Source organism: Pezoporus occidentalis, unplaced genomic scaffold, assembly GCF_034315485.1.
Source record: "Pezoporus occidentalis ecotype Australia unplaced genomic scaffold, CSIRO_AGI_Poc_V1 ctg5, whole genome shotgun sequence".
NCBI lineage: Eukaryota > Metazoa > Chordata > Aves > Psittaciformes > Psittacidae > Pezoporus > Pezoporus occidentalis.
In genome coordinates, this window is record NW_026915835.1 from 12,349,489 (window position 1) to 12,369,229 (window position 19,741).

Genomic DNA, 19,741 nt, shown 5'->3' on the forward strand with positions numbered 1-19,741 from the left:
ACGAAATTATTCCTGCTGCACACTCTTGCTAACAAGGCTGGTGCTGGGTACTGTACCTCTTCAGCATTGTTTGTTGCAGTTACAACAAAGCAACATAATTAATTTCCTTTCTTTTTCCCAGGGTCATCAGGTTATTCTTACAATTCATGGGTCTACCTTTGTGGTAATGGGTCTTTCTGTGTTCTCTTACATCTATAGCTGTTTAATTTTTTTCCGTGTTATTCATACATTTTTTTTCACTGGATAGGAGTAAGAAAGAGAGCACTCTTTGTTCAGGTTTGCTACTACCTACAAAACAAGAATAACATTGACTATTCCAGCAGAGGCTTAGCACATATCTCAGAGCTGTTGATAAAATACTTAACTCTGGATTTGAGTTTATCTTGAGTTGCAGCTCTGTGCTTTCATCTAAATTGCTGGAAAAAGACAGCTGCTGGCTTTCCACTGTGTGATGTCACAAGATCCCAAGAAAAGCAACATAAATTTTGAACTGCATATGCTAGCTTTTAAAGGCAAAAAAATAAGGCACTCAATTTTGGTTTTGTAGGTTGCTTTTTGGTGTTTTGCATGTCACAACTCACTTCCACTAATGTTGTATGTCTAATGCTGTCTTCAGACTATGTATGCCTTGCTGTTTTGCTGTATCCTGAAAGAGCGAAATTCTGGCCCACTGGAAATTCAGTGTGAATTTTGCCAGTGATTTTAGTGGGACCAGGACTTTGCTTCAGTGGTGATGGCTTCTGTTTTTTCCAGAAGTGATATGTGAAGTGCCACAGCATATATCTCTGTTTGTGGTTCTGTTTGCTTTGAAATACTTCTGCTGCATTGTATCTGCAATATGGTGGTATTTTGATGTTGGGTTTTTTCTTTTTGATTGGTTTCTTTTTGTTGTTTATTTTTTTTTTTTAAGGCTGGCTAGAAAGTATGAAATTTTTATTTTCATAAATTTCATAGCAATATTTGACATATTTCTCTTGTGCTTGAGGAGGAAGAGAAGGGTGAATTTCTGCAGTGTGCACTTAGCACAGTTTTGTTCATTTTAAACTTTTGACATTTTAGTTTCACAATGGTATAAAATACTGTTCTTTCTAAAGAAAGCCTGTACAGGCCAGCATAAGCTTACAGGGGTGAGAGAAGTAGAGAGCAAAGATAGCATCGCCTAATACAATTGCAGGAGATAAAGTCTGTTTGTCCATCACAATATTAGTGATGATGCTTAGGAAATGATTGTACTTAAATCTGTGTTTCTTCACATTTTCTTAACTTTAATATATTAGTATAATATACATCTCTAATAATCATCTTGGTACAAGCTAAGACCACATATGATATCCTCAAATAGTGTAAAGTTTGTGGTGAATGGTGACAAGCTTACCAGATTCAAATGTGGTTTTGGGAGTAGGGAAGGAGGACAGTTGGAAAAGGAAAGTGCATGGGTTTGTGGTAGAGAAGTGGCCTGTGGATGTTCATAACTCTTGATTCATGTCAAGGGCAATAGGTGAGTAGCTGCTTTACCTTGAAGCAGTGTTACGGGTATCACTCATGCTAAACAGTTTGGTTTCACAGTAATAATAGGAGAGGTGTAGCAAAGAACCTCTGTATAGCCACAGTGGGAGATGTACTGCTTATTCAAGCAATTGCTGATGGTACTTGTAAGCATGTAAAGCTTTTAAGCACTTGTGCAAGTTAGTTGAAAGTCCCTAGTGAATTCTGACCTCAAGTGAGTTCAGCAGAGCAAAATGCAAGCATGGCTTACTAAGGAAGCAAAAATTAGTCTGAAGCTCAGACTTTCCCCATTTACACAAGTCTTGCAGCAGTGAGTATGTATGGTTCTAATGATTTTTGGTTTTTGCCTTCCAAATCTCGCAGGAGGCCCAGAACCTGCAATGCCTGATGTAAGTACTGTTTACAAATTACTAATAAGTACTGTAAGCCTGGTCTTTCAAGAAGCCCACTGCTTTCTATTGCTTTTTATACTACTTAAAACTGTGATCAAATCTGAAGTATTGTCTATGATCTCGTAATGTGTAACGGAATGGTTGCTTAATGGTTGCTAATTTAGGTCCATGTCACAATAAAGCTGTAGCGTTTGTAATAGCTTTTATTTCTCACTTTAAAAAATATGTTTAAAAATGTAGAGCGTTTGTTACATGGAAGAAGATTAATGCTGTTTAATTTCTGTGCTGTATTAGCTTCCAGTCCCATCCATTAGTGCTCCTAGTCGTCGGGTTTGGGATCAAGAGGAAGAACGAAAACGACAGGAAAAATGGCAAAAGGAGCAGGACCGTTTACTGCAGGTATAATTAATCCTTATGATCATAGGCTGGCAATCCTTTGGGTGCAGGAACTGTTAAGGAAGTAGAATAACACATGACTTTTACGTTTCTTCTTACCAATGACCCAAGAGAACTTTCAGATACATTTGTTGAGCTGCACGATTACACGCACTAACAGTTATTCAGCAAAAAGAGGACAATGCATTAATGAACTTCATGAAGTCAAACCTAGACTTTGTGTTCACTAGAGCTAGACGTGCTTAATCATTACAAGGGTGGTATGCTCTTACTGGTAGCAAAATGTAAAGGACAAGCAAAGACCTAAGGGGTAGTAGTCTTCACTTTTCAGTATGAGTTTTATTGTTTCCCCTCAAGAAAATTGTCTCTAGAATGAGTTTTACCTTCAATTAGCAATACTGCCTTATATTCAGAGATGAAGAGAAGGCAGCCAATGCCATGGTTAGATGCCTGCTAGCATCCTGAGGTTTAGCAATTGGCTGATTAGTTGGAATCAGCCTGGTTCCTAGGGCCTCTCAGAGTGAGGAAGCTGAACCTGCTAACCCAAAATCACCTTGATAAGCGATTGCTAGAGATGGAGGAAGTGTTGTAGAGGACAGGACAATGTTTGTCATCTTAGGATAGCAAAAACCACAGCAAAGACCTTACCTCAGTAAAGCATAAGCCCATTCAGCCACATTCACCAAGGCACAACTCTGCAAATTAAGTTTGTTATTTGAAGTCCAACCGAGAGACATCAGTGGGCATCATGTACTCTGCACAAGCCCTCTTTAAATTTGGTGCATGCAGCAGAAAACTGGGATGTGAAAGTACAGTGTAGCAACTCTTGCTTTTTGGATGTTTTATCTTTGGCATTCCTTTTAGCATATAAACTCTGCAAGGCAAGAAGTGTGCCTTCCTAAACATATGTGTTGTCTCTTACAGTTTGGGTTGATGGCTGAAGAGATGGTTTAAAGAATGTAAACCTTGGCTCCCCTTTCTCAGTCTCAGCTCTCTGCATTCACTCTGCATTCTCCCTTTTTAGTCCTGAAGTAGTAAATTTGACCAGAGTAATAACATTCTTTCTCTTCCCCATGACCCATGCAATGATTTTTTAAGTATCAGAGAAAATGAAGTCTTTGTTTTCTTATTTCTAATATCTTGGAAGGAATACTTTTGACATCATTAAATAGTTTGTCTTTTCCAAGATCTAAGTGGTGATTGACAAAACCACCAAAACATTTATTGTGTACCTTAAGTAATGCTTTAAGATATTACATTGATTTCATACCAGATCCAATCATAGGACAAATTTGGACATCCAGAAATTGTTTTTTGTTTAGATAATATTCCAAAAGACCAAGAGTTCTTGCTCAAACCAAATTACTGTCTCATATTTCATCTAGTGATCACTTTATACTGTATTAATGTGCATGATTCCAAGTGAAATATAATCACTCCATCTTTCAAGAAATGCCTTAGCTGATTTTTGTTTAAATGGGAACTAAGCTGTGACAGGAAATAAGACAAACCTGAGGTCAGTTGTTATGAGATGTAGCATGTAAAAAGCCTGGATTCTCCACAATCAGTTTCAGAACTCCTTTGGATTATATTTGAGCCAGGATTTCATTGGCTTTGTAGAGCTCAAGCATATTTTCACCACACTAGTCTGTTAAAAGCTGTATTAAATGCCAGTAGTACATTTCAATGCAAATAAAGAATACCATGTTTCTTATCTGCGTGTTTAACTTCAATCTAACCTAACAGGAGAAATACAAACAGGAGCAAGAAAAACTGAGAGAAGAATGGCTACGAGCTAAGCAAGAAGCAGAAAAAGAGAGCTCAAAGTATTTTGATGAGGTAGGCTATGAATATGGCTTCACCCTTGTAAAATAAATTGTTGTCTGTGAATTGATAGAAAGAGGTTGGTAAAATTGGGAAGTAAAGAGTAAATGGGATGTTTTGAGACCTGCTGAATTTGACTTCTTTATGATTGCTTAGGTAACTAACACCAGAAATATGTTAGCAAAAAGTTACAGCATGTGTTAATTATTGTGACCAGAATGAAATGGCCACCTTTGCTGTATATTTACCTCCTGATGTTATTTGTTGGAATTCTGCTTCAATACTTCGTCATGAGGCGTGTTTGTAGATGCCTGGCTTGTTACTGGCAACCAGTTCATCCTATCTCTAATAAATTTACACATCAAATCAACTTCAGATTTGCCATCATGTGTTTCAAACCACTGAATGCATGTAGTCACTGTAGATGCTGACTTTTGTGGCTCTTCCTTATGTGAAGATGAACAGGTTTTCTCTGAGCGTGGGAGGTATTTGAGATACCTCCTCTTTATTGCTATGCAAGTGCTGCTTCAGGCACCCTAGCTAGATCAGTTGCGTTTATACAGTCATGAATAAGTAGAGTGTAATTTAAGGCTTAGGATTTCAATAAGAAAGCTCTTTAAGCTGTTAGAGGACTTTGTTGTACAAGAATGTAAACCATTTTTGTATTTTTTTCTATCATTAGAGGTTTTCATGGACCTGTAAACAGTATTTGTCCCCTGCAACTAAACCATCTTTTGAGCACTGAAAGACATTTTCTCTTCTTTGAGAGAAGAGTCAGAGTGGTAGGTCTGAGGATTTTACATTCAAATGGTAGGAGAATGGAGGAGAAATGTGAAATTCATTGGTTTGATATACACTTGCAGTGTATATCTTTCTGTGTGCACTGTTAGGTAGGTCTCAGGTTTCTAAGTCAAAACAGTAGGGAGAAATTCTGGATATCATGGAAGTTTTGTTTTCCATGGGTATTTAGGTGGAAATGGGATAGCTTGAAATGTGATACTTTAGAAAGGAGAATATTTCACATAGCTGTGGCCATGCTGCCCATGGCGCTTGCTAAGGCTGCTGTGTGGAATGGAAGCTCTTGCATTAGGAGAATGTGCTAGCAGGCACTCGAAACATGAAACCAAAGTATGCCCTTTGGGTCTTGCAATGTAAGTGTTTGGGATGCTTTTTTCACAGTCTTCCCTCAAAGAATAAATGAACTTTTCTGAGTGAGCAACCTGTTTAAATAACAGCTCCCTTCCCTAAAAACATTAGGGTGGTTTTTGTGTTGTGTTTTTTTTCCTTTGCTACAGGAGCAGTCTGTTCTAACCTTAAACACGTCTGTCCCTGCTCGAGCTCCGTCTGTGTCCAGCTGGAGAGCAAGCCCTGAAGCAAATACTCCTGAGGAGCCAGAAGGAGATGGAGGAAGCAAGGTAGCAACATGCCTATTGGGTGAGGAAGATGGAAGGAGGAGGCATCAGGAGGAACGGAGGATCCAGGAAGAAGCAGCCCTGCGTTTTGAGCAAGAAAGGGAACTCGAAGAGCAGGAGCTTGAGAGACAACGTAAAGAGAGAGAACAGCAATATGCTGAGGAGCAAAGGCGGCAGTCAGAGATGGAGGAGCAGAGACGTCAGGCTGAAAGGCAGGAGATGTCAGTGGATGTGCCTCAGTACCAAAGGTGTGCACTTCTAATGGGACATGCTCTATTCCTTCTGCATTAAAAATTCAAATAGATTTCTAATGGGAGTGTGTATGTCCTGAATATATAGGGGTATTCATGTAAGATGTGTAATGTAATCAGCCAGTGCAACATACCACAGGATAGCCTTTCTTTCTAAAGGTGGAAGGATCAGGCAGAAGACACAGTCTTTCCCCATGAATCAAGTGTTCTATTAACCCACTTCTGCTTATTTTTTAAACAGGAAGCATAAATAAAGTAATTACAGCCAAGTGAAAGATGACCTGAAGCACTTACTGTTAAGATTTTTCTAAAAACCCGGCATAAGTCTTTTAAATTGGGAGCCAGCAGCTAAACATACAGGGCTTTCAGAAGAAATACCAAGTTAACTCTTTTCCATAAAATGCATGTCTGATTTTTCCAGACTTCTCTCTCATTTTACTTCGGCAGTGCAACAATAAAGACTAATTGCACTGCTGGGTTAAATTGTCAATAAGGGATATCATGGTATATGAGTGAACTGATGCTTGCTTAGATATTGTAGCTTCTTAGAAATACCAACTGCAGATTTATTTATTCTAGAACATTGAAAAGATTCTTTCATTACCTTCTTCAGTAGCTTGGTTTTAAAAAAAAATTCCAGAACACTAGAATTAAAAAAAAAAAAAACAACAAACCACAAACAAATAAAAAAACCCCAAAACAACAACCCCCCAACTATTAGTTTGCATGTTCATGTCCTTGCCTAGAAGTTTTCAGACTATTGCAGGCATCATGGGAGATTAATTTGTCTGAAACAGATTAAACCAGTAAATTTTCCTTATTTCTTGTGCATTTAGCTTACTGCCTTGTGTATTACTAGCTTTGCTGTTTATCGTGAGGATTTTCCCCTGTTCTCATATAAGTAATAAGAGATGACTGAAGATAATTTACGGTATCAAGTCAGGTCTTTGGGGAAGAAAATATGATTATAAAATTGAATATACTTACAGGGAAGATTGAGACCTAGAGTTACTTTAGCTCATTGTAAATGGCTGCTGCTTGGGATCCCTGCTGAGCAAAGCAGAGGCACAGTTGTTACAGTAGCTAAAGAAATTCTTCTTGGCAGTTGTGCCAGCATATCTGCACAATTTTGGCTTGCCCCAATTGCAAGATAATAGGACTTTGTGCAGTAACTTATTAAGCTGCTGTAATATCTGCATATCTAAATCCTTGATACATGCCTTAGTCCCAGTGGATTTTGCTGCTTCTGAGCTTGTTGCCAGAGGATGCGTTTTGCTAAGCAAGGATGGCTTTGCTTTATAGTAAAGGAGCAAGGTCAGTGAAGCTGGGATTTAAAATATCTGATATTAAATGTCTGCTTTATGATTATATCTGAAGATACTACTTGAGATCCAAAATGTTACATAAATATCTGTGAAGGCATGATACTTGCTGCAAAGAGCACTAAGGTTGGGAACAGGCAGATGGAAGAGCTTTGTCTGTGGAAGTTAGTGTTTCTCTAGGGGTTACAAACTGCACTTATATACAGATACACATGTAACTCTTAGAGAAATGCTGGCTTTGGACAAAGCTCACCTCCTGGCTTTCAAACAGGTGAGACAATCATTGTAGACTGATACTAGTCATTTTTACAGGGTCTGTAAAAGTCTTTGTTTTTTTTTTTTTTTTGCCTATATTTTCATGTTACTAACACGTGCAAATTTTCTCTCCATATGCTTACTATTTGCTCAATTTCTAGAAAATGTTTTTTTGTTTAATACACATTTTCTTCTATCTATTTTGGTTCTAGACATTACGAGCGCTATGAAGTATCTAAAACAATAGAGGATCGAGCTGGCCATCCTGTCATTGACAGGTAATAAGAAATTGAATCAATAGGCAGCTTGAAGTATCTTCAGCAATAAACATTAACCTTTTTGGCACGCTCATGTTTGGATTCCTTGTCACTTACAAAAATGTAGTTTCAGGCAATTTTTCTGACAACTTTTTTTTTTTTTCCCCTGCCTTCTTTTGTTGTGTTTCTGACAAATTTAAGCCTCCCTAGAGCTTTAAATGCATAGAGTTTTGTTTTCCTTTTTTCCTTTAAAGATCTGTTTCAAATGTTTTTAATAAGAGATATTTATATCTATGCATGTCTTTATATGAATGTAATGTATGCTTTTTCTTTCTACAGGCATTATGAGCGTTATGAAGTTTCTAAAACCATTGAGGAGCAACCTGGACAGTCTTTTGCCGACAGGTAGGTGTGATATTGTATCTCAATGTAGACTGTAATATCACTGTTTCTGTGTCAGAAAGCTTTGAAACTTCCAGTAAACTTTAACCATGGCAGCTAAGTGTGTTCCTTATATTGCTGCTGTGTTTTGCAGTTTTTATGGCATGCTTTCCTACTGAGAAAATAAGCAGCCAAACTTCTGGCAAATTATATGTTGTGCTGTAAACAACAGTTAGTCAGTAGGATTTTACTGGGAGAAGCAGAACTGTAAGGAAGTAAATATGTGGGTGGTACTAGACTTATATGGCTGGAAAACTATTTCAGATAATATGGTGGTTGTGTCGTAATGTGCTATACAAACTAAGGTGCAGCCATCCTAATCAGGATTACACAAGTTAAGAGAGAGTAAACAGGGAGGGAAGCGAGAGAGGCAGCAGCAGCATATTTATCAGGAAGATAGTAGATATACCTCTTGTTAAGTTACATTCTATTATCTTAGCTTATTTTCTGTTTTGTTTTGCTTGGGATTTTTTTTTGTTTGGTATTTTTATCATTGTTTGACGGGGTGGTCGTTCTGTTTTTATTTCAATAGACCGTATTAGCCACTGCAGATGTGGGCACTTTGAATAGGCAGCTTTTTCTTCTCCCTTTTAATCACTGGGCTATGGCTAAAAAATGCTGAAGTCACCTAAATCCATAACATTTATATCAAGCCTTTGTCTTAGAGGGCATCCCACAGTAGTTCTGAAAGGTCACCTCTGCTGTGTATTTCATCAGTTCCTATAGCTTGACTGAGCATATTATTTTTTTATATTAAGAGGAACACCAAAACTTAAAGGGTACAACCAATAGATCTGTTACTAGAGGAAGATCTAAATCCAGATTTAGATCTAAATTTAGTGCAGGAAATTCAGAAGGTTCCTGCACTAAATATTACATTTTGGGTATATGCGTGAGGTGGGCATTTGGGTGGTGTACTGACCCGCTCTTTGGAGCTCATGTTTGCTACAAGCATCAGTGAAATCGTTGCTTTTTCTCAAACAGATAATAATATAGGTCTGCAATATAGGGCAGAGAGTCAACTCGGGGGATCAAGAAATGTGACACAGTTTATACGTCCTTTACCTGTAGACAAAGGACAATACCCCCTCCAAACACAGTTGTGCAGGCACTGCTGTACCTGTAAACACACGAATGTAGTAGCTTTGGGTTGTGACCCAGCAAAGGATTTCTGATCCTTTCTGAGGTATTTTAAAACTGGCTGTGTTACTTGAGGCTGATCATACAGCACAGAGGTGTTGCTGAAGCTCCTGCTCTGTACTGGCAGCAAACCAGCTCTTTGACATTTGTCTTCCTGTATATTGAATGACATTTACTGGCTAAAACGCGTTAAAAAATTATGCTGCTGGGTGTAGTCAGTGAATAATAGATTTCCTGAGAACAATCTGCATGCGTTTGAGAAGGTGTTTTGCTTAGAGTCCAGTAACGGTGCTTTAATTTTTTTTAATGACATTCAATCAATTATAAAACTGCTTTGAAAGATACTATATCTTTGACTGCCTGAATGTAGTCTTCAGAAATTTTCCACAAAGAAGGACCTATTTTTTTTTACCACAATGACTGGTGTCCCTTTTACCTGAAACACTGGTAACTTTCAGTACATACTTTTGGTGGTTGCCTACAGGCATCTAAGTATTAACATATTTTTCCCCCTTAATATCCTGTTGGTCTTAGTTTGGGTATTTTTACCTCTTGTTCTAAGTACAGCATAAATTGCTGATGGGAGGGATCGTGAAAAAGATGCTATATATCTGTGCTCTGCAATAAGATCATTGTCCATGATAAGGTCTCCTAGTTGAGAGAGAAGCATGAATGTTTTCTATATCCTTAGGAATAAGTCCAAGTCAACTTCAGAACTGAATGAATTTGACACAATCAGAAATGGTAAGTACTGCTCAATTTCTGTTATTTTTTAAAATGCATTTTTTGTCAAAAGCTGTATTGCACATAATAATGGTAAGAAAATTAATTGTCAAAGTGTTTTATGACAGCTGCCTTGTAATTCAAATTCATACCATGGCGCAATTTGATGAACTTTCAACAGCAAGAGGAAATTCATGCAGTCAACATATAAGGACAAATATAATTAACTGCTCCCTTGAAGACCATAGCAGTGATTACAAACAGATCTTGGATGCCTATATTTTAGGTGACTGATATTTATATGAGGTTAAACCAGTCGTGTAGGTATATTGTTGCAGATGTATGTGCTTTTGATATGGTGACTCTGTCAATAAAAAAAGCTGTGCATACCAAGATGCTTATGTATATGATACAACTGTTTGCTCTTTTAACTTTGGTTAGCGTAGGAGTAGCACAGCTTGCAGTCAGCTCTCGATACTGTCACAGTGGTTTGTTTCTTGGACTCCAGTTCCTTGCTGTCTTTCTTAAGTTGACTTCAGTTACCTTTAGAGGAACGTGTGCAAAGCAAACAAACCCAATTTATAAATATATTGCAGTAGAAAATGCCTGAAAAGCTAGTCCTTTGTCTAAAATACAGTCTAATACAGTAGTCACAAGTAATCATAGAAAAGTAAACAGTGTATTAGACGATATGTTGCAGATGGGCAGCATTGCTTTCTCACACATTAAAGCTTGGTCATTAAAACTAAGGAGCAAGTAGACTTCCACAATATTTTATAACGGTAATCTGTAGCAATAAACACAGGAACAAATAGAGCAGTTTTTAAAGGGATTGAGATTTCAATTGAATGATGCATTGCTGAGTAATTTTCTTAATTAGTCTTACTGTAAATAATAGTTTCTGCATCTAGAAAATAAAGAAAAAACTGTTGCCTTCTAACATGTCAACGCATGTTGGAGAAGGATGGCTTGTTTGTTTCCCCTTCCAAAATTTCAAAGGTCATCTCTACCATAAATCTTGTTTCAACTGACTTGTTAACACAGCATCCAAATAATCAAGAAACTCTCTGTAAGGTTTCCTTCTCTCCACCCCTTTACATATATATTTATATAAGGCAAGATAAAGCAATGTGTGTAGTGCCTTGAATAAAGAAGGAATGCTTGAAAACTTATAGGAAAAAAAGAATATGAATTCTTAAAGGGAAAAAAAGCATCCCACAATTCAATTATATATTTTATAAATGCTTTAGTTCATATTGGAGGAAAAGTCCAAATTGTGGCACTGAAAGAGATCATGCATTTTTAAAAATAAGTGTGTATATATATGTACATACAAATGTATATGCATATACACTTGAAGTGAAGGAAAATACCTACTTGTATTTAAGTTAAACATTATGTAAAAGACCCATTAATGCAACATGAATAAAAGAATTGTAGTAATAATGATGTGTTGCCATGTTTACTGGTCACCCAGCTGTAAAAGGGAAATGGAGAAACTTGTGAGTGTGGTGATTGACTGCTTTTGGAGTTCTAACCAGAGTACTGAATGTGTGATAACTGCTTTTGTGCCTTAAGGTGTCTAGCTGCAACTTGTGCCTGCTGTCCACACAGGTACACAGAGCAAGTATTCGGAGAGGTCCTGGAACGTGGGTGAGTCACAGAAGAAGTCTCAGAAGGAGCACAACCTGTCTGCAGCAGAGCTGGAGAGACAACAAATCCTCCAGGAAATGAGAAAGAAAACATCTCTACACACAGACAGCAGCTGGATTAGGCAGCGCAGTTCCAGTATACATAAGGAGCCCATTAGTCTGTACAGCAGTAGCATGAGGAGGTAGGAGTTGCATTAGAAAATAACTTAAGTCTCTTATAAAATATTTTTGTTTGGTTATTCTAAACTTCAGCTTGTATTACAGAGCACAGAAAAAACTCAGGTGTGTGAAATGCTGTAAAATAAACTGCACAGCAACACAGGTAGAAGAAAGCAGCTGTATTGCAGCTGGGATTAAATGTGGTTTGCAAGTGATATGGTTTAGTGGTAGACTTGGCAGTCCTGGGGTAATGGTTGTACTTAATGATTTTAAGGGCCTTTTCCAACCGAGTTGAATCTGTGATTCTGTAAGCAAGGAATGCAGATGTGACCTCTAAATAACTCAGCTGCTTATTTCTTGGTTGCTGTACCAGCAATGGAAATCAATAGTATGCCTTGTCATTGGCAGATGTGCTTAAGAATTTCAGCATGACAATTTCTTGTGGAAATTATTATTATTATGGCTAAGGAGTATACTCTTTTTCGTTGTTGTTGTTTGGGTTTTTTTTACATACAAATATGTCAGTCTGGAGTTTGTTTCTTGCTTTAAGTAATGTATGAATGTTGGATTTGTCACTTAGAAAACAGCAGTTATCAGTCAGGAGAGTGTTTGGCAATTGGGCCAACACCTTGTACCTAGACGATGCTATCCAGCCTGGGTGGATTGTTATGTTCGATCTGGTATCCCTTGGAGAAAACAAAAACAAACCTGGTATCTGAGGTCCGTTGCTATACAACGGATTTTGATACAGTTCACCCTGGTAAGGCTGCAGTGAAGCATGTTTAGCTTTTATTAAGTGGTTAAGTGCCACCTCTCTTTCACCTCTCCTGTTTTTTTTCCCATGAGACTAGGACTGTACACAAAGGGTAACTTGCTTCTCAAGCATTCTAAGTCAGTATGTGAACAATATTCCTTGGTGATCAGACAAGCATATTCATGCTAGAAAATCTTAAAAATGCTAGGATAATGATTAAAAAAAAAAAAATTAATCAGAATATAGCTCTTCTGCTCCAGCTGTACTGCCATTTACATCTGTATGTGTACCTCCGTTATAGAGGGGAATCTTTGGATAATCTTGATTCTTCAAGAACAAGCTCATGGAGGCACCACTCATGGCTGAACCAGTCTGTCTCCTCTTCATCTCTATCCTCTAACCAAGATTTCGGTCGCCCGGTGTCCACTTCAAACCGAGCCTACATGTGCACTCCTTCTTCCAGCAAAGCACCTCCAGTGGCCACCTCTCAGAGAGCCCCCTCTGTGTCCCAGGCAGCCCCCCAGGCTCAGTCTCCTCTCTCTGCTTCCCAGACAGGTTCCCAGACACGCAGCAGGTGAGTGGGTGCCCTTCTGCTGGGAAGGTATAAATGTTGGGCTGCAATAGTGAGCAGACTTGGTGTATATGATGACCTACAGCAGTGATCTTGCCCATAACATTGATTAACAAGTCTGAAAATTACCTGAGTTTTCTGGCTGGGCAGGATGGTGAAATATGGGCTGGTATTACCTCCCTGCTCCAGTCATTCAGAAAATTTCCCAGGTTTGTCATCACTGTTTGGCATTGGTTAAAAAAAATAAAGGAACTGAATAATAAATCTGCAGCCTCCAAGCTGTATGTTGGTTACCAAAATGATTGTCTACTCCAGATGGCATTTCTGACATTTTATTTTCTTAGGTTTGTTCTAACAAAAGATTCCTGAAACCCATGCTTTTTTATGGCCCTCATCTTGGTCTCTCCTCCTCCCTTTCTGGCATGTGGTCAATATCATCTCAAGGAGCACTCAGGAATGCTCATAACCCATGACCCCAGAGAATTAGAGAGTAGGATGTTGTTTTTAATCTAGGAGGAGAAAGCAAGAATTGCAACATATTTTGAAACAAAAATGGAATTCAATTCCATTCCCACCATTGTGGTAGGGTAAATAACTGCTGGTTTATGTACTTGAAACATTTTAAAAATACCTTGAGATAAGACTGTGGAGACTCATCCCCACACAATTACATGTATTGCATGTAACAGCAGTCAGAACACTGATTTACTAGCTCTTACATTCTCAGGCAGTTTGTGATAAATTGGCTTTTTTTTTTTTTGTCTTTTTAAAGCTAGGCTCCTACATGCTTTATAATTGTAAGAAAACTACCTTCTTAACCATGTTTACTTATCTTGTTCTTACTTCCATTTGATAATTTCTCAGTAGATCTTTGGAATCTGACCTCTGTATGGCTTATGTTCAAAGAGTTAACATAATAGTATATGTATGGGACTAGCCTTCTGTTATCTAACAAGGTGCAGATGGTGGGACTTGGCAGGGGTGCTTGCAAAAACGTAGCCTTCAGGATAATTCCCCACAAATAATAAATAAGGCAGGAGCACAAAACTTGTGTTCTTGCTTTCCAAACTTAAGGATATGCTTCTTACGTTTATTTGTAGAAGGTATTGTAAGAAGGTGTTGTATACAGGGAATATTCCCAAGAATGTGACAGAATTTCTTTGTTCATTCCTATGTAATTTTAATCTAAATTATGACACTTCAGCTTTCCTTAGCTTTCAGACCTGCTGTAAATAATATTTTCATTTTATTTTTCTTTTAGTCCACTTTTTTTTACCAGTGTGTGTTTATTTTTAATCTCAGAAAGTTTTTGATAACTTTTCTTTATCTTTTAAAACTTTTCAAGCTGTTTTTAAGGATTTTCATTCTATATTTAGGTCAGTCAGTGGGAAGAAAATCTGTTCATACTGTAATAACGTTCTGGGCAAAGGAGCAGCCATGATCATTGAGTCTCTTGGTCTTTGTTATCATTTACATTGCTTTAAGGTGAGAGCTGGGAGTCACATCGTGAAGAACAGGATCTAATCAGGAGCACGCATGGCTACTCAGTGTTACGCTCACAGGGGCTCTACTAATCACTTGCTTTGCCTTCTACTCTTGGCAGCATCGTGCATGCATATTTCCATGAGGCAGTCCTATCCACAGGCATTTAGCACTCAACTCTAGAGTATTTCTTAAATGCCAGAGCTAACAAGTAGGACTTTGACAAGTAAAAGGGGCATGTTGACAGTGGGATCGGTCTTTCTTTTTTGAATAGGCAGCAAAAAATCAGAAGTGGCTGAAGCAGTTTTCCTGGAGAAACCAGGTCCTTATTAATAAATGAAAATAAATAAATAAATTCTTAGCCTACACCAACCCTGGCAATTGAATCATTTAAGGAGACCCATTGTTTCTAAGGTAATCCTAGCAAACGGTGTTCCCATGGTCAAGGGCATGTTGACAGCATTAACCTGGCAGGAAAAAACTCGGCACCAAACCAGAAGCAGTGTTTAGTGCTACTCAACACTCATCAGAATCTGCAGCACTGAGAGAGTTACATTATTTTTAGTCAGCTTGGGGTATACACAGACCTGAAAGAATAAATGCCTGACTGCAGAAGATGTTAAAATACTTCTAGTTCCCCTGCCTTAGCACCAGATGAGGAATTAGTCTCTGATTTGGAGGTGCTGTGGGACCCTTACTTCTTTTCATGGCTTTAAGAAAGAGACTTCTATGTCTGGTTCAGAACACTTCAGTAAACTAACTGTCCTTCTGTAGTCAGCTGAGTATGTTGCTTCATAAATTCAGTAAGGAGTGTGTTATGTTTTGGGTTACATTCCTTCCAGAGGTGGTTTGTGTTCACAGCAAATACATATTCAACCACCATAGTTAAATAGTTGAATGTTACCATGAAATCTATCCAAGCCCCTTATTCATCTGTTTACTCAAGAAGAATGAAATCAGCCCCTTCCCTCTAAATAAGAACTTGTTTCCAAGATGCAAACCCAGGAAATTGGGCATGCCTGAGTATTTGCTGCTTTGAGTGCCAAAGGGCTGAGGGCACTAGCAATGGAGAATGCCACATGGAAATCTGCAAGTAGCACACCCAGGTGTTCTGTGCCAAAATTGCTGTTGCCATCTAGAGAAAAAAATCTTTTTTCATGTCAAGCCAGTTTTAGTTTTCAGAGAAACTCAAGTTCAAATTAGATTTAATGCACTAATCTCTAAAAAATTGTCTGTTTGTTTGCTTAGTTGGTGTATCTCTGCTATTTGTTGTCCAGTTGTCACCTTAAAATATATTCTCAGGGTTGGCTGCATTTTAACCTACTAATTGTTATACATTTGCTTCTAGTGATTGTGGGTTTATGATTCAAGCTGCTTTGAGCTTAATCCAAGCTGCTTTTGAACAGCATTTTTGTTTCTTGATATTTTGTAAGGAATTGCTAATTATTCATCTGTCATGTAGTGTGTTGCCTGTGGATGTGACCTCGGGGGATCCCGCTCTGGAGCTGAAGTTAGGATCCGAAATGACAAACTCTTCTGCAATGACTGCTATATCAGATTTAAAAGTAAGGCAATCAAACTGCAGTGTGCATGGTCGTAACTGTTCTCTGTGCTGTTACAACCCCAAGCATTCGCGCAGCCCGAGCCGCTCAATAGCTTTCATGTTTAGCTTTAAGTTGGTATGTTAATTGAATACGGTTCAGCAAGGTTTGATTGCCAGTTTCTGTCTTTTGTAGGGTAGTCATTCCTAACTTGTAAGTTGTTGATAGCTGATTTTACCACCTTGTTATTGAGCAGCTCCACCCAGACAGCCTAGTCATCCTGCTTTCCTCCTAGATCTGATAAAGTGGTGTCAGGGAGTTGTCAGTTGTGGAGCAGGCTTGTCTTGATAAATCTTCTTGAAAAATTGTGTATATTTTTTAAAAAGTAATCTGAATATGTATTTAACTGAGTCCTGTTGCATACCTGGAAAGCTATTAGTTTATCCTGTGCAGGTGGCACAAATGCTGGTTTCTTTTCACGATGCTATTATTATTGGAATTATAGGTCTGTGATTGGTTATTTATTTAGGTTCAAGTTCAGGAGGAATTGGTTTACTTACAGATCTTAATTAAAAGGTGCAGTATAAATTTTTTCCTTTATTATGGTTTGCAGAATTCTGATTTATTGGAGCATGATGTGAAGGCTTTGAATAATGGTGCTGAGGGTTTATTTCTGCTGTCAAAGATGATGGTAGGCAACCTCCTGATTTTGACAAGTGTCAGGAGTTTTATATGACTGTTTATGTAGCAAATACAGAATTCTCTAGAATTATGAAATTCAGCAAAGGAAAAGCATTTCTGAATTACTTCCTGAGAAATAATGTCTGTGTTTCTTCATGAGCCCGGCACATTTTTCTCATGGTGGACCAGAAGGCAGTGAAGGGAACAGGATACTCCTGCTATAGCACTTGAGCAGGACTTGGGCACCTGCTGGCTGAGAAGCTAAGCTTGAGAAAACGGAGAAGCTCTGCATCTGATGCTGTTGCTGTTTTCAGGCTCTTTGGTTTCCAGGAAGAGGAAAAGCTGCCTGTGTCACAGAAGTGATTCTGTGGTTCACAGGCTAAAATCAGAAAACTCCACACCTCTCCTTGACACTAACTTTGCATTGACATAGGTTAATGTTAGGTGCAGGGATGCCACTGTGCTCAAGGAAAGGAGGAAGAGAATCACTCCCATCTGGGGGTGATCCAGAGCACTGGGTCATATCTCACTGAGATAATGTTCAGAGAATTTATCTCCTTGGTGATGACAAGACTGCACCAAAGTGACCATGTTCCTATTTGAAGCACCCAAACGTGTGGGAGACTCAGTCTGGAGCCTGCTCATGTTATTTTATCCTTTTCCTTTGAGGGCAAAAGTACTGGAAGAGTTGGAAAAGTACTGAGGGGAAAACAAAACAAAAAAAGTATCTTTTTTTTTTATTATTCTCTGCCAAAGCAACATTCAGGAATTTGGTGATGGCAGTAACCAAAAGTTTTATCATTAATAAATTGTTATTTAGTTTCTCTTTGACATTACAGCCCATAAAATCACAGCAGTATGTTTCAGAAGCAGAGCTGATCTGTGAGGAAACAGTTCTATTCCCTTCCCTTCAGACTGCATCTACTCAGGCCAGTGAGCACCTGAAAACATAGTCATATGAGATATAAGCAAATCGGGAATTGTGAGAACCTGTAGGTACAGAATAAAGTATTTAAATTAGTGATTAGCTATTTGAATAATACAAAAACCAGCTATGTTATTACTGCAATGAAAATATATTGGCAGCATAGCACTGGGCTGTGGTGCAGATTACTTTGCAATTGGCATTTGACAATCAGCCTAGCTTAATTATCTGTTAGTTTGGAATGTGAACATACTAGCTAAAAGTTTTGAAAAACTTTAGGATTGATATTTTTCACAGTGTAATTTTATGGTGTGATATTTTTTCACATTTTTATGTTAATTTTGTGGTTTAAATTTGGAACATAGTAGCGAAACGCCAGTTTATTGGCAGATGCCCACAAATGCCTGCAGAGAGGATAAAAAAGTTCTTTTAAAAATATTATTACAGTTATGTAGCAAATTTTAATTCTTGCAGGGTTAATTTAGAAAAACTGTCACCCTGTATCTATGCTAATACTAAAAATAATTCTTAAAAACTTGGTAAGGTGCATGTTCTGTGGAATATTACTTGGCCTGAAATACTTGCAGTGCTATAATTGGATTAAATTCAAATTTGTATTGTTCATTAAATTTGGATTGCTAGATTTGGAATGTATACCTTACTTTGTGTTACTGTTTTCAGTAGATACTGGAAGTACCATTATCTGACTGTTTCTAACCTGGACATTTTAATTCTTGTCATTAAGATTCTTCAGCAGTGAGACTTTAATTACAATTTCTGCTGTCTCTCTCAAACAGCTGGACAACCAACCTCCATGTGAAGCAAATGAAGATATGAAACCACTGTTGCAGATAAAAGAAGAGGTGATTGCTGCTGATGTAGATCTATAAATATATACATTGTGTGTATGTGTGTGTTTTCTAAGAGTAGCACTTGCTTGTCTAGTCTCCATAGCAATGCATTGTATTCTCTATATAACTATTTTTATTTATAAGGAAGTAATTGCGGTAAGGAAGTATCTGGGAAAACGCTTTCACTTTTTCAGCTTCAAATACTGAGAGCACAAGAGAAAATAAATATATTTTCATTAATAACTGCAAAATATTTTTGAGGCTTAGAATCAACTAGTTGGCTTTCCAATGGTATATGAAGAGGGTATTTTGTTTCTGAGCTCTTGAAATGAGCATTAGAGAAATAGCTTAATATAAATATATATTTGCAATTGCTGTCTTTATTTTTGACATATACTGAAAGTGAATTCTCTAGGTTAATATGAAGCTGCATTTAAATGACACAAAGGTGTTTGCTTTCCATATGCTGGTTTCTAAAATTACGTGCTTTTTTGGAACTTAAACACAAAGAATAATCTGTTTGCTCAGTGGTGTTGGCATAATATTCTGTGGAATCCATTTAAAGGGAAGAGTTCTCTTTTCCCAGTTGAAAAATGTAACTATCACTTTTCCCTCCACAAACAGAGTGGAGAATGGTTGTTGAATTACAGTATATTTGTAAATAAAATTTCTGATGTTGCATTTATGAGATTTTTTTTTTGTTCTTTCTATCTAGCTAAATGTGTCTAAGGTGATTTGCTGAAATACAAAATTGTTTGAATTTCATCTTAAGACAATATTTTTTATGAGAGGATTAGAATGGCCACCTAAATATGTGCGAGAACATGTGCTTTCCTCTCTTTCCCCTACCGTTGACATCAAACTCTGTTTATAGTTCTCCTGTCAAGCTCCTCATGCTTTTTCCCTTTAGCATTTAAAACAAGTGTTGAGAAAATTCTTTGTCCTGTATGCTCATCCCTGAAGCACAACTCTTGGAAGAGTTGATTATAATTTGATTTCTGCTGTGTCTAGAAATGAGGTGCTGAAAATATTTTGGGTTGGGCCTGCTCCTTCTGCAAATGCAGCTGGAATATGTGCTATGTGTTTTTCAGCAATGGCTCCCAAATTGCTTTGGTCAGTGGCTTCCCCAAATCCTTTCATGCCCAGTTACATACCCTTCCTTGGAAGAGGCAAAGAAAACATGGGATGTAGATGAGAGAAATTTGT

The 19,741-nt window shown here is 37.8% G+C and overlaps 1 protein-coding gene across 5 annotated transcripts in view; it reads left to right on the top strand.

Moving 5' to 3' along the window:
* LMO7 (LIM domain 7) overlaps nucleotides 1-19,216 on the top strand; it is a 128,220-nt gene extending 109,004 nt beyond the window's left edge. For 3 of the 5 annotated variants that reach the window (XM_062636899.1, XM_062636901.1, XM_062636902.1), the window contains 13 exons: nucleotides 122-163; nucleotides 1,870-1,895; nucleotides 2,193-2,297; nucleotides 4,041-4,133; nucleotides 5,414-5,778; nucleotides 7,571-7,636; nucleotides 7,955-8,020; nucleotides 9,888-9,940; nucleotides 11,534-11,753; nucleotides 12,786-13,058; nucleotides 14,432-14,540; nucleotides 16,000-16,102; nucleotides 18,482-19,216. In XM_062636899.1, coding sequence (XP_062492883.1) covers nucleotides 122-163; nucleotides 1,870-1,895; nucleotides 2,193-2,297; nucleotides 4,041-4,133; nucleotides 5,414-5,778; nucleotides 7,571-7,636; nucleotides 7,955-8,020; nucleotides 9,888-9,940; nucleotides 11,534-11,753; nucleotides 12,786-13,058; nucleotides 14,432-14,540; nucleotides 16,000-16,102; nucleotides 18,482-18,504 — 1,544 coding nt within the window. In that variant the 3' untranslated portion in view covers nucleotides 18,505-19,216. The remainder of the gene's footprint in view (nucleotides 1-121; nucleotides 164-1,869; nucleotides 1,896-2,192; nucleotides 2,298-4,040; nucleotides 4,134-5,413; nucleotides 5,779-7,570; nucleotides 7,637-7,954; nucleotides 8,021-9,887; nucleotides 9,941-11,533; nucleotides 11,754-12,785; nucleotides 13,059-14,431; nucleotides 14,541-15,999; nucleotides 16,103-18,481) is intronic. The other 2 variants (XM_062636900.1, XM_062636903.1) reach the window with 1 other exon arrangement.
* Nucleotides 19,217-19,741: the final 525 nt, after the last annotated feature.